This window comes from Canis lupus, unplaced genomic scaffold (genome assembly GCF_011100685.1).
Source record: "Canis lupus familiaris isolate Mischka breed German Shepherd unplaced genomic scaffold, alternate assembly UU_Cfam_GSD_1.0 chrUn_S767H930, whole genome shotgun sequence".
Classification (NCBI taxonomy): Eukaryota; Metazoa; Chordata; class Mammalia; order Carnivora; family Canidae; genus Canis; species Canis lupus.
In genome coordinates, this window is record NW_023331720.1 from 6,936 (window position 1) to 29,575 (window position 22,640).

General features: G+C 52.4%; 2 protein-coding genes across 10 annotated transcripts; one reads left to right on the forward strand and one right to left on the reverse strand.

Moving 5' to 3' along the window:
- Positions 1 to 1,146: 1,146 nt before the first annotated feature.
- On the reverse strand, positions 1,147 to 13,955 carry LOC119879414 (rho GTPase-activating protein 27-like). Of its 9 annotated transcripts, XM_038589699.1 has the most exons (6): positions 12,530 to 12,624; positions 11,724 to 11,813; positions 9,834 to 9,976; positions 6,456 to 6,539; positions 3,110 to 3,793; positions 1,147 to 2,816 (listed from the first exon to the last, which is right to left on the reverse strand). In XM_038589699.1, the coding sequence occupies exons 3-6, from the start codon at positions 9,882 to 9,884 to the stop codon at positions 2,805 to 2,807; spliced, it is 831 nt and encodes a 276-aa protein (XP_038445627.1). In that variant the 5' UTR covers positions 9,885 to 9,976; positions 11,724 to 11,813; positions 12,530 to 12,624; the 3' UTR covers positions 1,147 to 2,804. The 9 variants fall into 9 exon arrangements, 8 of the variants coding, with proteins under 8 accessions (XP_038445627.1, XP_038445628.1, XP_038445625.1 ...); XM_038589700.1 differs by lacking the exons at positions 11,724 to 11,813; positions 12,530 to 12,624 and adding an exon at positions 12,665 to 13,955 and having other exon boundaries at positions 9,834 to 9,972; XM_038589697.1 differs by lacking the exons at positions 11,724 to 11,813; positions 12,530 to 12,624 and adding an exon at positions 12,665 to 13,955.
- LOC119879413 lies at positions 11,743 to 22,640 on the forward strand. The gene is made up of 5 exons (XM_038589696.1): positions 11,743 to 11,807; positions 12,668 to 12,957; positions 13,249 to 13,354; positions 15,729 to 15,902; positions 21,576 to 22,640. The coding sequence occupies exons 1-5, from the start codon at positions 11,743 to 11,745 to the stop codon at positions 21,580 to 21,582; spliced, it is 642 nt and encodes a 213-aa protein (XP_038445624.1). The 3' UTR covers positions 21,583 to 22,640.

Below are 22,640 nucleotides of genomic sequence, written 5' to 3' on the forward strand. Positions count from 1 at the left end.
CGCAGTCACCGTTTCTGATACATGTTTAATGGCCTTTATCTCACTTCTCCTTTCTTCTGGACGTTTCTCGGTGTCTGGACAGGCACTCTCCTGTTCTTCCTCCTTGTTGCCTATTCCTTCCTCTGGGGCTTCTCTTCCCTCCCTTTGTCTATTACCCGAATGTGGTGGGGCCTGACTGTCTCAGGTGTTCCCGGCCCCACGTCCACGCACTCTGCCCGCCCCCGGTCCACATGCTGCAGGCCACACGCTGCAGGCCTTCTGCTGGGCAGCAGGCCCCCTCTCCAGCTGCTGTCTGGACCTGGCGCCACCGAATAAACAGACCACTGTCTGCGGGGTGTGCGACTGGGAGACTGCGACTCATTCCGACTTCTCTCCCACCTTCCTCAGCCCGTCGGCCACTAGATTCCAGGGAATCGACTTCCCAAATCTCCTGTCATCACTGTGTGCCTGGGAGACCATGGAGGTCTGTCCTCTGCTATTCTCAAAGTCCCAGCCACGGGGGTCTTTTCTGAACCCCCTCTCTTCTCTGCTGAGAATCTTCCAGCAGCTGCAGGATTAAGTCCACATTGCTGGTGAGAGTCCATGAGGCCCTGCCTGGCCAGGCACTGCCCATTCCCCACAAGAGCCCCAGCAGTACAGGATGGGAGTGGAGCTGCAAGGCCTCAAGGGTGCCACATCTCACACCTGCACCCATGCCTCGGCACCACGGCACGCTGGGTGTCCTTCTATCCCAGATGGCCTGTGCCACGCTGGTCTGAGGCATCTGCCCTCTTGCCAGGCTCCTGACTCAGATGGTAGCTCTCCAGGGCTGGCGCTGTGCCTCATCAGATGCTTGGCAGGCAGGTGGGAGGCCAGTTCATGCTTAGTCAAGGAGTGAATGAAGGGGAAGGGTAGGTGCTGCCTCTCCTGCCTCCTCTAAGAAGGAAACAGGGAGGCTTACCTTTCAGGAAATTCCCTTCTCTAAATTCTGCCTTCGGGTCCCCTGGGTGGCTCAGCGGTTGAGCACCTGCCTTCTGCCCAGGTCATGATCCTGGAGTTCCTGGATCCAGTCCTGCATCGGGCTCCCTGCCTGGAGCCTGCTTCTCCCTGTGCCTGGGTCTCTGCCTCTCTCTCTGTCTCTCATGAATAAATAAATAAATAAATAAATAAATAAATAAATAAATAAATAAATAAATAATCAATCTTAAAAAAAAAGAAGGCTGCCTTCAATAACTAAGAGCAGACTGGGGATCCTTCCCAGGAGAGAACCAACTCCCCACCCCTGGAGTTTGTAGGGGACAGGGGGTCAGGGAGACCCACACGTGACACTGGAATAAAGCAGGGTCACAGGGGAAACAGGAACAGAGATACCAAGCCTCTTGTTGAGATCGCACGGGGAATTAGGGCCAGAGGGGGGAGCAGGCTGAGCGTCTCGACCAATACCCAGGTCTCTCCGCGGACGCCCCGGTTCCTCCCGGCGCGAGCACCACCCCGCCATCACGTGTGTCCCCACCCCCTCACTCCCCGGTAACTGCTGCTGAAGAAGGAGAAAGAGAATATGGAAAGGCCCCGGAATGCGCCTCCGACGGCCTGCCTGGGAACGGAGGGGCGCCGGGGTAAGGAGCGCTGGCATCCAGCCATCTGCCCCGGAGAAGCTGGCCACCTGGCCCCCAGGGCCGCCGGGCGCAAGATCCCCCTGGCCCCCGCCCCCGTTCCTTCCGGGCGGAATCTGGGTCCGCGTCCTCACCCGCAGAATGCTGTTCCCCGCCATGGCCACAGGGGGGCGGGCTGCTCCTTGCAGAAATCAAAGCGAAGGCGGCGCCGAAGGGGATGCTAAATGCGACCCGGGTCTGCCTCCGTGCGGCGCCTGCTACGTGCCAAGCGCTTCCACGCCTCACCTCGTCGAAGGCTCACAACGCTAATCCTTTACACAGGAGGACACTGGGGCTGGGGCAATTAAGGGATTCCTCAGCAGCTGGCAGGTCACCCAGCAGGGTCAAATTCGAGTCTCTCTAGCTTCAAATCCTGAGCTCTTTGCACTGTAACCAGACCTGGTGGTGGGAAGACCCAGGAAGTCCCAGAGCGGGACGGTGCCTCCTTCCGCGGGGCATCCCAGACTCAGTCCTGGCATGTGCCAGGCAACCACGCTGACATCAAGTACATCAAGGACAAAGAAAGAAACCAGAGACACAAGGTTGGGGGGTCATCCATTCACCCTTTCCACCCGTCTTTGGGCCAAGGGACAAACTGAGACCCTGAGAGAGGAAGTGAATCTCCCATAATTACCCAGCTGGTGGCAGATGTCAAAAAGATGTTTGTGCATCCTCCCTCCACGTCTCCACACCCCCCTTCCCCTGCCGCAAGTTCCTAAAGCTCAAGATGTCAGGGCCATGGAAAGGATTCTGGGGATGTAAGAGCGTTTTAAAACCGTGCTCTATTTTCGGTTGCCCAAATCAACACAACCGGATTCGAAACGAAACGAAAGAAAACAAAACAAAACAAACAACAACAACAAAAAACCCTCGCTGTAACTAGACCTCTTCCTGAAACAAAAAATTGGTGTGCGTGCGTGTGCGTGCGTGCGTGTGTGTGTTTAGAGGGGAACTGAAATGACTGAAATGTTGGAAGAAGCCAAAACGGGAAGCAGATCCCTGACTTTCACATCCATTATCTCATCTGATCCCCAAGCGTCTATGAGACAGGGGAGGCGGAGAGATCCTGCAGGCCCAGGATCCCGACGCCTCTCGGAATGGTGCCACGGCTGTCAGGCAGGTGAGGTGGCGCGCACCTGCCAGCACGGGGTGGGCGGCACACCGTACTCCAGGTCATCTGCATTTCTGCAGGAAAACGAAGTGTAATAAATAAATAAAGACCACCAACGGCTTCACCCGGGCTCAAGTCCAACTTTGCCACCAACTGAGTTACGGAAAACACTCGCGCTTCGGGGAGCTTTGGCATTTCGGAATTGCAGATGTGATTGGGAGCCTGCACCCCTCTCGTTTCGTGGTTGAGGAACGTGGGGCTCCGCGTGAGGCAGCCCGTCCAGAGCCGGCGGACGCTAAGCGGAGCGGGGCTCCTGGAGCCCGGGCGCAGCCCCCCGCCCGCCTCCTCGCTCCCGGGCGCCCCATACCTGCTGCGGGCGCTCGTCCCGCGCCGGGCCGCGCTCGTCCAGGATGGCCTCGTAGACGTTCCCCGAGTCGCTGCGCGCCAGGGGGCGCGGGCACACCCAGGAGCCCGCCACGCTGCAGGCCTTGAAGCTGCCCGCGCTTCCCAGGAGGCCGGCAGGGGGCGCGACGGCGGCGCGCGCCAGGTCGTCCAGGGACCGCGCGGGCCGCACGGGCGCCGCGGGCCGCGTGTACAGGCAGGTGGGCAGGCCGGGCCCGGGGCTGCCGTGCTGGGTCGAGGCGCCGCGCCGCGCGGGGCCGCACAGGGAGCTCACGCGGCCCCGGGGCTTGGCGGCCGTGCCGTCGGGGCCCGCGGGCGCCGGCGCGCTCACGAAGCGGTAGTCGTAGGCGAGCGGTTCGGGGGCTGCGGGGCCCGGGCGGAGCGCGGGCGGCGGCGAGGAGGCGGCGGGGTCCCCGAGCGCCGGCAGCTCGCGCACGTACTGCGCCGGCAGGTAGAAGGGGCGGCCGCCGGGCTCGCGCCGGACGTGCCACCAGTGCTCCGTGCTCCGGCGCAGCAGCCGGTAGCGCTCGTTGGGCTGGATGGCGACGCGCCGCCCGTCCTTGCCGGTGTACTCGAAGGGATGCTCCACCAGCACGTACACGTCCCCCTCGACGTCCGCCGCCATCGCCATCGCGGCCGCGGAGTCTCCCTGTGGGCACGAGGAGGAGGGGCGCGGAGGTCAGGGCCACCCAGCCGGGAGGCGCGCCGCGCTAGGGGGACAAGAGACTTGGTTGAGTCCCGAAGCCGCGTTCCTCCTGTGCCTTAGGGCCTTGGTATCTCCAAAACGGGGCACTCGGATAAAATAATCTCGAAGGTTCCCATGCCCACAGTCGCTGATGTAATTATGCCAACGCTGATTCTGTGGCATTGCTGATAAGATTTGAGCCTGCATTCAATCCCCCGGTGGGGAGGTTGTGGGTAATACTGGTCCAACTTTGCAGCCAAGGAAGCCTTGACTCAAAGAGATGGGGTTGACTGGCGGCGGTAAGTCGACACCACACTTGCCAAAAAGTTGCCTGAACCTCAGTTTCCCTGTCTGTGAAGTGGGAAAAAGAGCTCATTCCTTCCGCGCCCGCCCGCCCCCGCCCCCGCCCCCGCCCCCGCCCCGACGCCACCAGCCCTCAGGAAATCCGGGTCCACAGAGCCTCTTCCCTCCAGGATCCTGCGCCCCCCGCCCGGGCCCTCGGGGTCAGAGTTGAGGCGCGGGGCTCTAGGAGCTGCCCCGGCGCCGCTCTACCCCGGGAGTGTCCCCGCTTCGCGTAGACCAAGGGCCTTGGCATGAGGCACCAGGACTGCCAAGGCCGGGGAACCGGTTCTCTTGGTTTCTCTTTTCTTCCCCAGCGGCTCTGCGGGGAACGTGAACTCGGAGCCTGGCCCGCCCAGAGCGGCCCGCACCGCCCCCGACTGCAGATCCCACCTCCAACCTCCCGAGAGAGGCTGGAGGGCCTGCCCACCTGCCCTGTGATCTCCACGTTGCCCCACGAGAGCAGAGCGGCCCCTAGAGAATGCACTACCCAGGCGGTGTCCTCCCCAAAGCTGTCCTGGAGTGATGGCCCCAACCCACCCCTCTGCATGCCAGCTTAGCTTGGCTCTGGGTGGGGCAGCCTTGGTCAGAGCCTAACTGTAAAGCTGCCCAGGTCTCACCATCAACAAGATGAATGAGTGACTTCTTGCGTGGCTGCTCCCTCCCGATCTTTACACTGACCACATCTCCTGCCCAACTGGGTCTCCCCGGGGGCAGCAGGTAGGAGCCCCTGTGGCTTGCTGAGGCTGAGGAACCCAAGGAACAGGGTCTGGCCGGCAGGGGTCCGGGTAGGGGCTCCTAGTGCCCCTTCCCCACTTTCTTAAGCTCTCCTCGATGGGGAAAGGGGTGCACAGTGGGCCCTGGAGGCGCAGTCAGTAAGCTGCCTGGAGCAAAGGCAACAAACCCTGGGAGGATACCCCTTCTCGTCACCTTCTCCTGGACCCCTGGCACTCGCTCACTTTGGCAGGGCAGGTCTCTGCGGGCCCATGGTGAAGGGCTAGATAGACCTTCCAGCCAGCAAACGATGCAGGTTAGGCCCCCATCTCGTTGGGCGGGGCTTCTGAGGGCTGGGTCGGGAAACCTCGGGGAGCAGGAGCTGCCAAGGGGAGCAAAGAGGCAGAGGGAGGCTCCGGAGGGCTGCCCCCAATTCTGGGAGGGGCGAGGAGGAGCCTGAAGGAGTGTCTGGGCCAGTGGAGACATTGGGAGCCGGCCCAGGGCAAGAGAAGGCAGAAGGGAGGGGCGGCAGCTGGCAGGGCTGCGACTGAAGGTGTGGTGTGCTGCCTGCTGGCAAGCAGAGCCCAAGGTGGGTAGACTCCCACCCTGCGCCCTCCACCAACGCCCCCCCCCCCCCCCGCGGGATTTGTTGGCCTCCAGCCTCTGTGTCCCCTGGGTGCGCTGCTCCGGGGCTGCTCCACCCCGGATCGTCGTCTCCAGGCGTCCCCTTACGGGTGAGGCCATTTGCACCCTGAATCACCAACTGCCAACCGCGAGCCCTCTCCAGCCCGATTGCTGGCACTACTCGCTTCGGGCCCACCTCCGCCCTCCCCAGGCCCTTTCCCCACACAGCTTGGCCGGGCCTGGAAAGACTCAGGGCGGGGGTCCCAAGGCAGGGATGCCCACCAGAGCGGGGGTCTCGGGCTGGGTGGGGAGGGGACCCGGACTCGGCTCCTTCCCCAACTCGGGGGAGCGCGGAGGTTCCCTGAAACTCCAGGACTGATCCGTCCCCAGGAGCTGCTTTGGGTCCACTGGCCTGGGGACGAGAGCCACAGCGGCGCCAACGCCTGGGTTTAACTTTTTGAGCAACTGCTAAACCTTCCCATAATGGCTGTACCATTTGACATTCCTGCCAGCAGTGTGCCAGGGTTCTAATTTAATTTTTTCTACAACATCACCACTTACTATTATGTCATTTTGATTTGAGGCATCCCAGAGAGTGTGGAGATGTCTCTTGTGATTTTGAATGCATTTGTCTAATGTCTAGTGATGTCAGGCATCTTTTCATGTACTTATGGGTCATACCTATCTCTGCTTTGGAGAAATCTTTGCTCTTTAGGTTCTTTAGGTAGCCTATGTTGAATCACCACCATTTTTTTTGTAAATTCCCATTTTATCACCAAAAAGATGTTCTAGAAAGGGCAGGATATCCTCAGAGCCTGCTCCTGCTATAGCTTTCTCAGCCTAAGGCCTCACTTTCCGGACAATACTCATTCATTTCAAAGTGAGAAAAATCAATGAAATGGCTGTCCTGGGCATTCTTCCCCACCGTTGAGCCTCCCTTGCTGCCTACCGGGATGGCAGCCCGGGGGTCCATTCTCCAGCACTGAGAGCATTTCCACTCACACAGCAGCTCCCTCGGAGAATCACATGACACCTGCAGAGACAGATGGTGGCCAGATGAGCAAGTTCCAGCTCACCACCCCGAGCCAATTCTTCCCTCTACCCGGAGCAGGTAGCAGCAGGTCAGCCCATCTTCCTCAAACTGCAGTGCAAGGGCCTTTGAATACAAAAGTAAAATCTAAGAGTGGATTTGAAGGAAGGAAATGAGGAAGGAAAACAAATCTGAGGACTTGGTACACTCCAAGCAATCACGGAAAGGGCTGTGGACTCCACACCAAATGGCTGCACCAAAGGTAGGCATGAAAGGCTGATTCAGACACAGAGCTAAGGATGCAAGGGGGATACTGCAGCAGAAGGTGCTGAGAGCCCACAAGGACCAGGAAGCAGGGGCTCACAATTTATACTCGGGGCCTGGGCCCTGCAACTGCCCCCTCTGACTCCTGTCCCAGTCTAGTGTCTGCCAGCTCAGACAGCGACAGGGACAACTGAAACAGCTTCTGAAGGTGGGCGGGGAGGGGGGGGCTCTCTTGCTACACATCTGCCTCTCCTTTAGGCACAAGGGTCTAGGCTTGAGCAGCACAGCGACATGTCTAAAGGGAAAAATATGGGTCTGACTCTCAATTTGCCAGTGACCAGCACTAGGCATGCTGGGCCACCGATAACATCAGACCTCTCAAATGCAGATATAAATGCGGAAGATGCCTAGCACAGGGCCTGAGGATACCAAGGAGAAATGCCATCTACAACCCTAGTGTACGTGGCCATCCCAACCTGCAGGCAAAAGAATGCCAGTGCCTGAAAGAGTAGGTGCAAATAATTGGAAGTAGATCCCTCAGGGTAAATTCCTCAGGGCTCCAGCTTCCTGGGGTGGGGGTGGGGGTCTTTGAGGTAGGGGAGACTTTAACCTGAGCCTGAGGAGGCTGCTGGCTGGCCTGGCTCCTCCCCAGCCACTTGGATTGACCAGGATGGGGCAGGCACCTTCCCTTCTACATAGATCACTAATGACCCCACAGCTGAGCATGAGGGGGCACAGAAAGATAAGTCATCGCTATCTCAAAAACTCATGGCCCAAATAAGTTAATAAAACCAAGGCATGGTTAATGGATTTTGTACTCTTTACATATATTGCTTCTTGCATTCCTCCTAATCACCCTAGGAGAGCTGTTTTATTATCTTGATCTAACAGATAAGAAATAGAAGCAGACTCAGGTCAAGGAACTTCCCAAGGTGCCAGGGCTGATAAGTAGCAGGTTCCAGCACCTCCCACCAGGGCAACATCAATCCTTCTGGAAGAGATGAGTGTGAGCTGGGGTAAGGGGTGGGTGGGACGAAGCAGAGGGGTCTGGAAGGAGGGCTTTTCAGTTGGGGGCCCAGGTGAAGGGGTGCAAGGGAATACCAAGGTCAGTTTGGTGGCAAAGATTTACAGAACAGTGGAGCAGATAGAACAGCAGAGTGGCCCTAAATGATGTTAGATGCTCTGACTCAAGCCCTGGCCTTTGGAGCTGGCCAAGGACCCAGAGCCAAACTTCCTAAGGAAGGACACACAGACGGAGGAGGTGTGTGTGAAGGATGGCCCCCACAGAATTAGCTCTGGCCAGCACATGACAGACCACCAGCAACCTACCCTCCTCCCCAGCCACATCCCCTGTCTGACTGCCTCTCCCTTCACCATATTCCTGGCTCCTATTCACCTGGAGTCCTATCCTCCTCTGCAGACCAGCTCCATGCTCTGGGCACCACGGCGATGGGAAAAGAGGATGGGCTGCAGTCTGAGTCCCTCCTGAAACTGTGTCTGATCCTAGAGGCAGGGTTCCTTCAATGCTACCCCGTGCAGCCCCGCATCAAATCAGGTTCTCGGGCTCCAAGACCCTGGCATCCAATCCCTTTCAGCAATTTCAGAAGGCTAGGGCCTCCCTTCAGGCCTGTCCTTCTAGACAGAGACTCAAGTTCCAAAGATGCCATTCCCTCAGCCAGCCTTATGACTTGGACCTCAACATACTGAATAGTAGGTCCATTAAGGGCTCATTAATTAATTAACCAAAAATAATAGAGTATTCATTGGAGGGATGGAGGCTTATTAGTGAGTGCATGCTCTGGCCAAGACAGGGTCTGCTAAACAAACAGAGTCAATTGATGATGAGAGGTCAGAGCAGGACTGGATAGGAGACAACTGCAGCCTAAAACAAAGTGTCAGAAAAGTCACAAAATGACAACAGCACAGAGAAATCCAGGAGGCCAGCCACTTGACAATTCACAAAATAGGACTGAGACTTTGGGGTCAGGCAAAAGTTAAGGGTGTACCTTTCTTTGCAGGTAGCCAAAGCACCCTACCTAGACCTGTCCCACAATGCCTCAGGGAGGCAGGAAACTGGCTCAGAGGCAGGAACGTGACAATCTATGACGTGAGATCTCTGGGCTTTGGGTCTCCTGACTGCTAGATCAGCATTCCAGCAGGCTCTTGGGTGGCCTAGACCCCCAATCTACCATCCTATGAGACTAGCACCACTTCCTATCCTCAGAATAATCTTCACTAACACCAAGAACCAAACCAAAGAGGGGGTGTCTCTTCAGGAGACCAGAGCTTCAAACATACCTGGTGCCACCCTAAGTCTACCTCTGCCCCTCAGTACGGATTTGCCGTGGCATGGGATCTCATTCTCTGATATTTTTTAATTCTTAAAACAATCCTGTGAGAGGAGGATGATTATCCCACATTTCACAGAGGAGAGAACTGAGGCTCAGTACAAACAGGCCTCAGGTAATGGACAGAATTCTCTGATTTCCTCATTCCAGGTCCTGTGCCTTTTACCAGATCAAACTGTCTCAGGTCCTTGGTTCAAAGAGTTGCAGGCAAATTTATTACTCATAGACCCTTTAGAGGCACTCAGAAGCTCCATTTTATCAAAGAAAGCCTAAAACCAACAAGAAACAATCTTGCCCATCAGATCTGTAGCGTACCAAAGGGGCAGTCCCAACACACTCAGGTGCCACATCTCTAACAGGAGGTTTTATAAATGGAAACTGGCACTGGGACCCCAACTTTCCCAGAAAGGACCACGGAACTTGCTTCTAGATTAGTGGAGCTTGCTTCCAAGAACTGCCCTGTTCCCAGGCCAGCCCTGTGGACACTCCCAAAGTCCCCCTGGAGCACAGGTCCTTTCCGTGGTGGCTAGGTTTAAGAGCTGTCCTTTCTTAAATGTTCCAACATGAAGTTAGGAAGGAAGTATTCTGCATGATTTTGTTACATAACTTATATAAACATCCAATTTCACTTCCTCCAGAGACTAAGGAAGAATGAAAAGAGGAGAAGGGCTCAGATGAGACTTACTTTAAAAGAAGAAAGGGATGACCTGGCTTCACCGCTTTTGAAACACTCCATTCATCAGTAAACAGCAACCTCCTCTTCTCGGAGACTTCCCCGCCATCCGTGACAGCCTCGTCTCTAAGGCCTGAATCTGATCCTGCACCTGGCTGTGCAGAACAACAGGCTGGTGTTTAAGCCCTCCAGCTGCTTTACCAGGTGATGAGTCAGGGTTTTCAGTTGGAAATGAATGACAAAGTTATCATCTGATTCAGAAAGGCAGCTGATCCTTAGACGTGTGAGTGCTGAGTGAGTAAACAGTACCTCCTTCTACCTGAAGAGAGCTGGGGTTCTGGACAGGAGTCCTGTGAGGGGTGGGATGGGTGTGTGTGTGTATGGGGCCAAAGGCAACTAGGCCTTTGAGGCAACTGAATATCAGCTGGAGGGCAAGAAACTTGTAGCTCATGATTCCCAGTCTAAAGGCTAGTGGGTGAGGCCAGAAATGTGAAGTCTATGAACACTGGGTATCTTTCTTTCCTCCTTCCCTCCTCCTATTCAACAACACCGACATCTCCCATATTCTTCTTCTCCTTCTCCTTCTTCTTCAATATCTCTTTATTTGAGAGAGAGCGAGCACACTCACATGAACGGGAGGAGAGGCAGAGGGAGAGGCAGAGAGAGAATCTTAAGCAGGGTCCATGGCCAGCATAGAGCCCAATGCAGAGCTCAATCTCATGACCCATGATATCAAGATCTGAGCCAAAACCAAGAGTCAAACACTCAACTGACTGAGCCACCCAGGTTCCCCACATCTCCCCCATATTCTTGTTCCACATCCCTTAGGATTCTAGTAAGGACTAAACTCTGAATGAATGAAAGCAGAAACTTTGCCTGACTCATTCAGCATTGCATTTCTAGTGCCTAGAAGAGTGCATGGCACACAGTGGTGCTCAAAATATACTTGATGAATGAACAGATGAATAAAATAAAAAGGCTCAGGGCAGGGTATCTCCATTTCAGACACTAAGAAGTGGAGGTATACAACTTTTCAATGGTAGGGTCACTGTGGAACCCCTGCCATTACACCAACCTGCCAACTGGCTGAAGACCCTTTCAGATATATCACGCCTCCACGAAGGGATACCGAAGGTAGACAGGCATTCAATTTTCAAAGAAGTGAGACTATAAATGGCAAGCAAAGACAATGGGTCCTCTTTGGGGCCCTTTACAATTACTGTCAAACAGCCAATCTCTTGGGGCCTGGTCACCAGAACTTAGAGGGGATGTGAATCCAAAAAGCCCAGGAAATTATAAATGTTAACAAATGGGCCTGGGTGCCTCAAGAATGTCTAGCTACTCTGGGGGAACTTGGCTCTCTCAGTTCAAGGGCAATCAAAATGGTCAAAACTTAACGATCCAGCACCTACAAAAAGAGGAAGCAACTCAAAAGCCTCCAAACCCACCTAGCCATCAGCTTCCCCAGGATCCACTCACCTACACTCTTCACAACATGTAACATCACGTCTAGTACTGTGTTCCCTGTGTTCAGTACTGGGACTAACTTGCAATCAGCTCTGGCTGGGAGGAGCCCCGGTGAGGGTCGTCTCTAAATGCCAGGAAAACCTTCATGGGCATGGGTCTGTGACCACAGCCAACCCCACATAGTGCAACCCCCTGGGTTTCTACAGATTACAGTCCAAAAGGAAGTGATAAGCTTCCAGTGTCCCAGGCTGAATGAGTAGCCATCCCTCACCTTCCAGGTATTTGGATGATAAGGTACCATTGCAGCAGCCAACACAAGTAACATAATATGAATGCTAGAAACACAATCCTTGAGGACAGGTGCAGGAGAGCAGACATTCAGGAAAACCTCTTGAACCACGGGACATAGATCTCTACTCCTCCACACTTACTTACCATCTGAGGCCCTGTAGCAATGGAGCTACTCAGTAACTACCCGGCTCTGAAAAAGCACCTGGATTGGCTGTTGGGGGGCAGCAGGTGGGGCTGGCAAGAGACTGCACTAAGTTTTCAGATCAGATGGGGACCGCATTAAGGGAAGAATGGGCACAGAGCTGAGAGGAAGAGATGGGGGCATGGAGGCCTCATTTTAAGAAGATTGGGTTGGGGTGGTAGGAACTGGGGCGGCAAGAGTCGGGGGCAGTTTAGCAAAGATGAAGTGTTCTCAGGATGGCTGCAGGTGGAAAGAAAGCATGTGGTGGGCTGGGAAGTGAGGGCTTGAGTCGGTGTGGACAAGAAGATGCATCGAAGACTTGGGATAGGGCAGAGATCAGAGCTATCAAGAAGGGGGTGAGCTCAACAGGGCATCCGCTTGGATGGCAGGCATTGAATAAGGGTGGGTGGAGGTGGGTGTTAGGGCTGAGCAGACCTTCCGGGACTGGGATAAGAAAGCTGGGTCAGAAAAGGGGAAAGCCATAGCGGTGGGGCTCAGGGGAGGTTGGCGTGGAGCACCGGGATTGCCACAGGGGTTGAGGGGTGAGGATGTGATGCCTCAGAGGGCGGAGGAGGGATGTGTCTGCGCTCGGGGTTGGAACTGGACTCCCAGGGGGTCAAGAGTGTGGCTGCATTGACGCGACGCCAGGGGCGAGGGGGTGGGGGTACGTGCTGGGCTCGGGTCCCCGTCGGGAGAAGATGGAGGGGGCGGTCAGCAGGGGCTGTGCCGGCTGAAGGCTCGGCTCCGAGGGGGTAGGGCGCGGGCTTACAACGGGGAAGGCAAAGGGTTCTGAAGCAGGACAGCGCAAAGGCGACCAGGGGTCGGGACCACGGAACGCGCCCGCCGCCCGTTCGCATCTCGACCCCGCCCCCCTCCCCCCTCCTCCCCCTGACCCCGGACTCACCAGAGCGAGCGGGGAGGGGGCGGGGTCGCTCCTGGCCGCTGCAGCCTCTCAGCCTCCGACCCGACGCTCCGGCCTCTCCGCCACCGACGCCCGGAAACTGCGCTCGAGGCGCCTGACGCCAACCCGGCGGTTGGGCGCTCGGCCCCGCCCCCGGCCCGCGGAGCCAATGGCGGGGCGGGAGGAGCCGCGGGGCGGGGCCAACGTTCCCGAAGCCGAGTTCCCCAAGGGCCAGCGGGTGAGCGGTCTGGGAGGCTTGGACTCCACTAAGGGGAGAGGGAGATCCGCCTGCAGAGGTGAGGCCACTAAGCGAGGTCACCGACCTAAGAGGAGCTTGGCCCAAGGCCCGCCTCTAGCAGTGTCTGCGTCAGACTAGATCCCGGCTTCTGGGTCCGTGATCTCGCCTGGCCGCAGCGCCATGCGTGTAACGTTGGCCTCCTGAGGGGTAGGTTCCCACTGGTAAAATCAGACCAGTGACGTCTACGCTATTTTTGCCTCCCTGAGGGCATGGGCGCTGGTGGTGCTTGCAGCCCGGGGGCTCTGAGGGAAAAAAGTATACGTGTTTTGACCCTATCTTGTACCAACAGGGCGTCTTCAGCTCACCGCTCCCTCCTCCTCGGGACTTTCTCAGGTACCTGCCCATCAGCCCCTGAGGCACAAACCTGGAGGATCTGGTTCTTCTCATCTAGCCAGGTCCTTGTGTGTCTGCTTTCCTCGGTAGAGTTGACATTTCTTTTGCAGGTGGACTCAGAACAAAAGGTCCAAAGTGTGTGAGAGGGGGGATGTCTGCTTTGGTCACTTCTCACCTGCAGGCTTTGGTCCAGCGGGGAGCGTAGGCCTGAGTGTGGGGACAGTGCCCAGAGGCAGAGGTACTACTAACTGCATGTCCAGGGGGACTTTGGGAGTATTTATAGGGCTGGCCTGGGAACAGGGCAGCTCTTGGAAGCAAGCTCCACTGACCTGGGCCAGGGGTTCTGTGACCGTTTCTGGGAAGGTTCGGGTTCAGTGCCCGTTGCCGTTTATAAAAAAAAATGGCTGGTGGAGATGTGGCACCTGAGTGTGTGGGGGCTGCTTCTCTGGTAATAATCTCTCCGGGAGTGAGAACCACTTCTCGGTTTCAGACTAGATGAGGCTGAGTGCATTCAGTATGGGTAATAGTTGAGGACGGGGAGCCTCGGTGTCCATCGGAAGATGAATGGAAAGAAGAGGTGGTTCATGTATACAACGGAATATTCCTCAGCCATTAGAAACGACAAATACCCACCATTTGCTTCGACGTGGATGGAACTGGAGGATATTATGCTGAGTGAAGTAAGTCAATCAGAGAAGGAAAGGGAGGTGGGCGGGGGGTGGGGGTGACTGGGTGATGGGCACTGAGGGGGGCACTTGATGGGAGGAGCACTGGGTGTTATTCTGTATGTTGGCAAATTGAACTCCAATAAAAAAATTAAAAATAAAATAAAATAAAATAAAAAAATAGTTGACGTGTGGGTAGCCCGGTTGGCTCAGCGGTTTAGCGCCACCTTCAGCCCAGGGCCAGATCCTGGAGACCCGTGAATGAGTCCCCATCAGGCTCCCTGCATGGAGCTTGTTTCTCCCTCTGCCCGTGTCTCTCATGAATAAATAAATAAAATATTTAAAAAAATAGTTGAGGAGGAAGTTAGAAATAAAGAGATAGAGGCAAAGTATTTTCTGGGTGTTGAACAAGGTGGAAAGTAAGGGATTTACTAGGGAAATCCCATTTCCTAGGCAAAAGGATAGTGTTTCTGGTAATAATTAGCACATTCAATACCATCAGTGTCTTGACTCAAGCATGCCCTCCCCCAAATGGAGCAAGCAAGCAATATTCCTCAGTTCTTCCAGTTTTAGTATGTGTGCTGCCGAAGTGAGCACTATTCCTCAGTTCTTCCAATGAATTTTTGCACAGCCACTGTCTGCAAAAGCTGTGGGAACCCCACATAGTAATCTTTTGTCTGGTTTTTCAGGAGCCCAGCCCTTGTCTCTTGGTCTTCTCTTACTTCTCCGGCCTCTCAGCCCCGCTGCTTGTCTTCCTCTCTTCATCTTGCTCTGGTGCACATTTTTACCATTCATGGGCCATGAGTCCACGAGGTAGTTTCCAGCCAGAAAAAAAAATTCACACTGCTATATCATTTGAACAGTAATAAAGTCACATGCAAAGAGAAGAGAGCTTGAAGGTTATCCTGGAAGAGGCAGCTTTTATCTGAGTCTTGCAGGTGGATAGAGGAAGGGGCATTGCAGGTGAAGAGACTGGCAGAGAAGTGGCTGGTGGGTAGGAGTGCAGGCTGAGCTCAGGGGAGGTCCCCAAGAGTGGAGAGGAAGTTGGACTTAAGAACAGAGTAAGGGGATGGGGCTAGGATGGGAGGGGAGATAAAGACAGATTGGATGAGGGGGGAAAGGAAGGATGCAGACACAGCTGGAGGCCTGTGCAGGAAGGGCTCAAACACTAGCAAACTCAGCTCACAGGCCACTGGTCTGTCAGCTTAGATTTCAAGAACTCCACAGACTTATTTAAAAAGCCAGGTAGGAGAACTGCAGGTATCTGAATTCCCTGCAGACAGGTCCAAGGTGTAGATTCCTGAACCCCATCCCTTCCCTGGAGAGTCACTCTGGGATGGGGTCCAAGAATTTAGGCCTAACCACCTCTGCTGTCCTCTGCCCTCAGCACCAGCGGATCCAAAGCATAAGAAAATATAAGAACCTTTGTCTTATTTTAGGAGCTGAGGGGTAAGGGATTATTAACATTTGGGCAAAAGAGAAGCTTCTATTGTTTGCTAGATAGGAATTGTGATTGGTCCTTGTCAACCACTGGGAAGGTAGGTTGCCATTGTTATCTTCAATAGCACAGATAAGAAAACAGGCTTCAGAGAGAGGCTAAGTAACTTGGGGTCCCAGGGCCTCAGAACTAATAAATAAATGGTAGAGGGAGGACTCTCACCCAACTCTAATTCTAATTAGAGAGTTAGCATAGTTCAGTGGCAGAGCAAGTGGGCTTGGTAGGCGGTAATGCTTAGGTTTGAACACCAGCTCTACCCCATACTGTTTACAGGACCTTCCCTACACTAGTGTGGGCGTTCAGGACAACCAAGCAATGTGAAGCTATGGTTTTCACAGGCCCCTTGAGATATAGCACTGAAGATTGGCAATTAGAAAACAGAAGTAAAGGCACAACACACTATGGCCTCCTAGCCTCAGGCAGAGGGGCCAGAGGGTGTGACTTCAGGTAAGTTCCCAAAACTATCTGAGCCTCAGTTCCTCATCTGTAAATTGGGGAAAATATCAGTTGACCTGAGGATTAAGATAATATCCTTAGGAGAGTTTCTGGCCTGCTGGAAGCACTTGAAGATGACTAGCTATAGGGCACCTGGGTGGCTCAGTTGGTTAAGCCTCTGCCTTGGGCTCATGTCATGATCCCAGGGTTCTGGGGTCCAGCCCACAACAGGCTCCCTACTGAGTGGGGAGTCTGTTGCCCCTCCCCTGTGCCCCCACCCTCGCTCGTGCCCTCACTTGCTCTCTCAAATGGATAAATATTTTTTTTAATGATTTTGTTTGTTCATGAGACACACACACACACACACACACACACACACACACAGATGCAGAGAGACACAGGTAGAGGGAGAAGCAGTCTCCATGCAGGGAGCCTGATTTGGGACTCGATCCCGGGACTCCAGGATCACGCCCTGGGCTGAAGGCGGCGCTAAATCGCTGAGCCAACTGGGCAGTCCTGGATGAATAAAATCTTAAATAAAAAAAGAAAGACTAGCTATATTATTATTATAGTTTGGGCTAATTCTCACCTTCCCAATCCAGTCAGATCTGTTTTTAACTGCTTTCTGAACACTGGAGTGGGAGCTTTTTTTTTTTCTTCCATTTTTTGAGAGCCTTTCTTATTTGAACCCCAGATATATCCTTACTTGGCAGCTGACTAAAGTCATCAAACAAGGACTAATGCAACCATTTCTCTCAAAAGTGGAATAGCTAATGTTCCCCCTGGATTCTGTTGTAGGAAGTTGGTTCTTCCCACTCTTTTAAAATATGGCAATTAGAATTAGGTGCCCTATAGCTAGTCATCTTCACTGCCCTAAAATATATTTTCCACCCACATGCCCATGTCTGGAATTCAGTGGTGATGGTGGCATTCTTTAGGATTTATCCTGGCTCTCTTTTTAATTATTAATTTGTCAATTATACCTCAATAAAGCTGGACAAAAATAATGAATTTTTAAAATTCCCCAATAGTTATTATTATTATATATAGTTTACAGTTCAAATAGTATGACATCAAATGGTGAGGAAACATAATGACCCACAGCAGTTTCTTCCCCTTGACCATCCCCACCTTCCCTCCTGAGCCAGCTCTCTGGGCATGCTTACTTCTAGCTGAATCTTCTGGTGCTTATCTCCCCACCTATCTTGGTAATTCTAGCTTTGGATTTATCCATTTTAGACACTGTCTGTGGACTTCCTATTATCACAGGCAAGGAGTTAGTTCTTTAACACCCCTGTCCGTTCTTGGGGTTTAGTTATGCCACTCTTTCCTGATAATTGATAGTGTTTACAGAATTGTGATTATGTAACTATTGTTCGCCTCCAAGATACAGCTCCAAGCAACCCAAAAAGATGACTTTTGAGGATGGGCTTTCTCTACTTTGGTGTAGAGTTAGAATGATGAATGACCATGTTTGCAGTCTTGGAGTCTGCGTCCTTCAGAGCCTGAAGCCAAAGGAAAGCACAGTTGAGGGATAGATGGGGAGAAGATGACTTGTTTGAACCCTAGATGCAGGCAGCTTTAAGTACTTAGGCTTCCTGGTTATATAAGCTAATTCACTGTATGACATTTTTGGTTCAAACATATTTTAGTTGGATTTCTTTCACTTGGAGCGTACAGAGCAGTGACTGATACATATGGTCTTCATAAATTTGGGCAAGTTATACAAAACGTATATGTATGTATATATTTACGTATGTATATGTGTATATGTATATGTATATGTATGTGTATGTGTATGTGTATGTGTATATGTATATGTATATGTATATGTATCCTGACCAGCACAGCTCACGACACTAGGTTCCCTCTCCCTCTGCTTTTATCAGCCAGAGCCTGAGGTAGCTTGACATTGAATAGTACCATTTAGGGACTGGAGGAAGCAACTTACCATGAGTCACTGCCCTAAAATATATTTTCCACCCACATGCCCATGTCTGGAATTCAGTGGTGATGGTGGCATTCTTTAGGATTTATCCTGGCTCTCTTCAAGTGGTTCTCCTTTGCAGTGAGAAGTCTGCAGGGAAAGGCAGCATTAAGGTAGAGCATCTTGGGCCAGTTCTGCTTTTGCCCTGAGATCTAGCAAAACAGATGATGAGGGGGCCAGGGACCTTGTGGAGCCATGGGAGCTCTGATGGTCAATTTCACTGTTCTTCAAATTGTCCCAAGTCCATGCAGATCCCCCACTAGAGTCGTGCCTTTTGACAGCCTCCCTCTGAAGATATTTCAGGCAATCAGAATCTTTCCAGTTTCAAAAGACCTATAGAGAAAGAAATTTCACTACCCTGTTGTTTAAGATCCATTCATTCATTTATTTATTTATGTATTTTGAGAGAGAATGTCAGGGGAGGGGTAGAGGGACAGAGAAAATCCTCAAGGAAACTCCCCACTCAGTGCAGAGCTCCACACAGGCTGATCCCAGGCCCTGAGATCATGACCTAAGGTAAGATCGCTCAACCAACTGAGCCACCCAGGCTCCCCTCACTACCCTGTTTTGATGTTTAACTTGTAGAAGCCCTTACTTCTGGAGGTCCCTGTAGGAGGCAGTGGATACAGTTTTTGGTGTAGACAGGATCTAGGTACAAATTCCTGCTCCTAATGGCACAGTCCCTATGCAGGCTATGGGGCAAACTCATAGTACTATGTGTTGACCTTTAGGAGGTCAGTCTGTATTTCATAAGGAAATCATATGTGGAGAATGAAGAAATGGTCTAAAATTCATCCAGTAAGATCCCTGAGGCATCACGTGGGCAGGGTCCGCTACTAGGCATTGGGGAGAGGAAGATGGGATTCTTGCCTCGTCAGGGTTCCTGACCTAACAGATAACTGCGGTGGGGCCTTCACATTGATGGGTGCTATCTTTCACTCTGTTGCATTTACAGGGACACCTAGAAGAGCGGGGCCTTGGTGTGTAGTCTCTAAACCAGGACTCAGTCACATCCTGAGTAGACAGGATTATTGGCCCTCCCTGCACCCACACTCTTGCTGTGTCTCTCTGTGGGCAGAGTGTACTTTCCTGTCCCCTGGCTCGGGGATTGGCCATGTGACTTACTTGGACCCATGGACTAGGCAGAAATGAAAGTATGACAGTTCTGTGTCTAGGCTTGGAGAGGCCCAATGAAGTTTCTGGTTGGCCTCATATGCTTCCCTCGGGTTGCCGCTGCCTCTTCAGCCTGGGCCCCAGAGCCCACCCAGGTGGAAAAGAGCTAGCTAGCCCTGCTGATCTGCAGACTAGCACGGAGAAGCAGTGCTGACCCAGCCAGCAGAGCATTCAAGTACAGCTGGACCAGCCATCCTGTGAGAACCGGTATTCCAGTTCACTGAGTTTGGGGATGGTTTATTAGTTAGCATTGTTGTGGCGAAAGATAACCAATACACGTTATTGGTTATAACGTTATTGGTTAACCTTTATTAGGCTATAGGTTCAGCCACTGTAGTAGAGACCCAACACAGCAGTGGGTTAAATAAAAAAGAAGCTTACTGATCTCTCATATAATGATCTGGTTAAGTACTGTAATCCAGGGCTAGTTTGGTGGTTCATGTGTCAGGGAGCCAGGCTCCTCCTATTTTACTGCTCCACCATTGTAGGGTGTAGCCCTCTCTACATGAAGCCTTTGTATTGTTCACCGGTTGAAGTCTTCATTTCCCTTGGCCCTGTAAGCTGAAACACTCCACAGTGTGGCGCCAGACCCCTCTCCAGTGCTACACTGGAACACATTAAGGCTCACCTTGAAGCACCATTCCTGCTTCTGCTTCAGACCTCAGGACCTTTCCTCTTCTTGAATGGGTGTGCCTCCTCCCACACCCCCAGGGGGTGCCCCACCACTGTCGCCCAGGTCTCAACAACATCTCACCCTGACTAGGACCTCAGGGGCCAGAGCTGGTCATGCCTGGCGCTTCCCAGGACTGAGAGGCCCTGATTTCCATAGTGGCAGCAGCCAGCCAGTGTGACTCTTTGAGACGCCAAGGGTGAGAATCTCAGTCGTGCCTTTTGGTCATCTTCAGTCTGTCTTGCCCGCCTCTCACACCCTCAAATCCCTGCTGACCTCTGGTCCTGAAGAAGCCAGGGAACCTCTGCTCCACCTCCTGGTTCTCTTTGCACTAACTACGCCAGTAGTTTGGTGAGCATAAACAGTCTTGTTAGAATGGTCCCTCTGTTTTGGAAATCAGCTCAGGAGGGGTGGGCATCTGAATGGTAACAGATTCTTTCTCTAAACTCTAGCCAGGCTCCTCTGAGCCCTCTTCTTGATTCAACCTTATTTGGCTTGTGAAGACTTGAACAAACACTAACGTAGTTTTCAGCAGCTCATGACCACTGCCCTAGTAAGACCCCAGTCTCCCTTAAAGTGCCTGCCCGTGAAACTCAAGGCTGTCTAAAGAATTTGTTGCTTATTCCAGCCACCACCTGAAGATAAGGCCCCTGTTTCCCAGTTTCTGTGAGAGAGTAGGAGTCTAGCTTTGGTAAGTGCCAGTTAGCAAATCCAGATGGTTTCATATGGGCTAACCCCCTTCCTGCCTTTTGTAATCTTTGGCTTCTGACTATGGAGCCCCTACTCATTCCCTTCCCTAGTCCCTCAATCTCCCTGTGCAATACTCAGTCACCTCTGTACTTATCCCAGTTGAGTTCTGTTCATGATGAACTCTTTTCCCTGTGCCACTGCAATATTCTATTACTTTGGAAATCTGTCTGGACCACTTTAAGTATGCCTGGTTTGGTTTGTTTTTGACAGGGGAGATGTTCAGGATCAGCTTTTAAAATTAATTTGCTTATTTTTCAGGATCAGCCTTTTATTATTTTTTTTAAAATTTTTATTTATTTATGATAGTCACACAGAGAGAGAGAGAGAGAGAGGCAGAGACACAGGCAGAGGGAGAAGCAGGCTCCATGCACCGGGAGCCCGACGTGGGATTCTATCCCAGGTCTCCAGGATCGTGCCCTGGGCCAAAGTCAGGCGCTAAACCGCTGCACCACCCAGGGATCCGAAGATCAGTCTTTTAAATAAGCATCCCAAGGATGTTTGAGTTTAGAGGTCCAAAGGCCATATTTTTTTTAAAAAAGATTTTATTTATTTATTCATGTGTGAGAGAGAGAGAGAGGCAGAGCACAGGCAGAGGGAGAAGCAGGCTTCATGCAGGAAGCCCGATGTGGGACTCGATCCCAGGACTCCAGGATCACGCCCTGGGCCGAAGGCAGGCGCTCAACCACTGAGCCACCCAGGGATCCCCACAAAGCCACATTTTTAGAAACTCTATTTCCCTATGGACACCGTTTCCTCTGGCAGCCCTTTTGAATGGGGGCTATGTTTTCTCAGATACCTCACTGCCATTAGTCCATCCAGCTTTCATTCCAGTGAGAACATTCTGGAGGCCAAACTAAGAATCAACTCCAAGTGCTTCTCCAGTCACCTCTGGGGATGACTGCATGTGATTGGTATCCAATATCTGGTACCTTAACCTGCTGCCCAGCTAAAATGACACCTTTTGTGTTTCTGACTTAGCTAGCTCTCCACCATGTTACTACTCCATGTAGACAACACCTTCCTTTTAGAAAGACTTTAACACCCACCCATTTGTTAGATAGTATTGGTTGGCTCTAGCTACCCACTTCTATCCCTTTCTTTGCAGGTGCTAGAAGCCCACAAACCACATTTCACAGATTCCCTTGACAGCAGAGTTCTGCCATAAAATCTAGGGGGTGAAAAGGAGGTGGAAACCATTCTTTCCTCCTCTGCAGTAGCAGATGCGCAGGCTACATGTTGGGACTCCATGTTGCCAGTCACAGGCTTGGGACCATGGAGTGCTGCAGTGACTTCAGCAGTGGGTTCCCAAAATGTACTGACTTTTGAGTGGCAGCAGCAGCTTTGAATGTATGGAAAGCAGCTGTGGTAAAGTAACCTGAAAAAAAAAATAAAAATAAATAAAAATAAAGTAACCTGACATTCACCACTGCTAGCCCCACAGTGGTGAGCATCCATTCCTTGTAAGACATTATGACTGGAGCTGATACCAAGGGATGGATGCTTAACCATCTGAGCCACCCTGGCATCCCAGAAGTGGAGGGAGTTGTGCTTCTTCCACAGATTGTGCTTCATTATCCCTGTGCTTCATTATCTGTGTTGGTTGAGGAAGGCAGTAGTAGGTTTGGTGGTGGGCGGCATTGGGAAAGAGCCTGGTAGCACACATCTGACCCTCAATGGAGTCAGGAGAGGCTAGTAGGGTGGTCCATGAGAATGGGTAAGTGGCACCACCAATATATTTTCTGAAATAAAGGAGTGAGGAGGGCAGTCTTGGGTAATTACCACCCTCACACATTTTTCTTTACCCTAGCCCTCCAGCCCCTCCCTGCTAGCTATCCAAGGGTTGGGATTATTATTTTTTTTTAAAGAAAAGGAACAAAATACCCCAATGTGAATTATCTATAGCTTGTAACAATGAAGAACCCCCTATGCCAAGACAGGGCATATATTTTGTGTATGAGTTTGAGTGCTTGGGAAGAAAAAGAGGCCTTAGCCCTACTGTGGAGCTAGGCTCAGTGATCCAAATATTCTGGTAATGCTAAAAATCTTACAAGAGGGGCCAGAAACAGATGATCTTCTATGGGCAGGTCAAGCATGTTGTGAATAACTTGTATTTGGTGAACCAGGGGGGAGAGCACCAGAATAAACTGCCAATTGATTTAATAGATATGTT

Coding starts and splice junctions, on each gene's coding strand:
- LOC119879414 (XM_038589700.1), bottom strand. CDS start 9,884: ATGGAGTGTTTCAAAAGCGGTGAAGCCAGGTCATCCCTTTCTTCTTTT. Junction 6,540..9,833: donor CATCCCTTTCTTCTTTTAAA/GTAAGTCTCATC, acceptor CTGTCTCTGCAG/GTGTCATGTGATTCTCCGAG. Junction 3,794..6,455: donor ACCCCCGGGCTGCCATCCCG/GTAGGCAGCAAG, acceptor TCGTGCCCACAG/GGAGACTCCGCGGCCGCGAT.
- LOC119879413 (XM_038589696.1), top strand. CDS start 11,743: ATGGAGCTACTCAGTAACTACCCGGCTCTGAAAAAGCACCTGGATTGG. Junction 11,808..12,667: donor TGGCTGTTGGGGGGCAGCAG/GTGGGGCTGGCA, acceptor CGGACTCACCAG/AGCGAGCGGGGAGGGGGCGG. Junction 12,958..13,248: donor AGGGAGATCCGCCTGCAGAG/GTGAGGCCACTA, acceptor TTGTACCAACAG/GGCGTCTTCAGCTCACCGCT.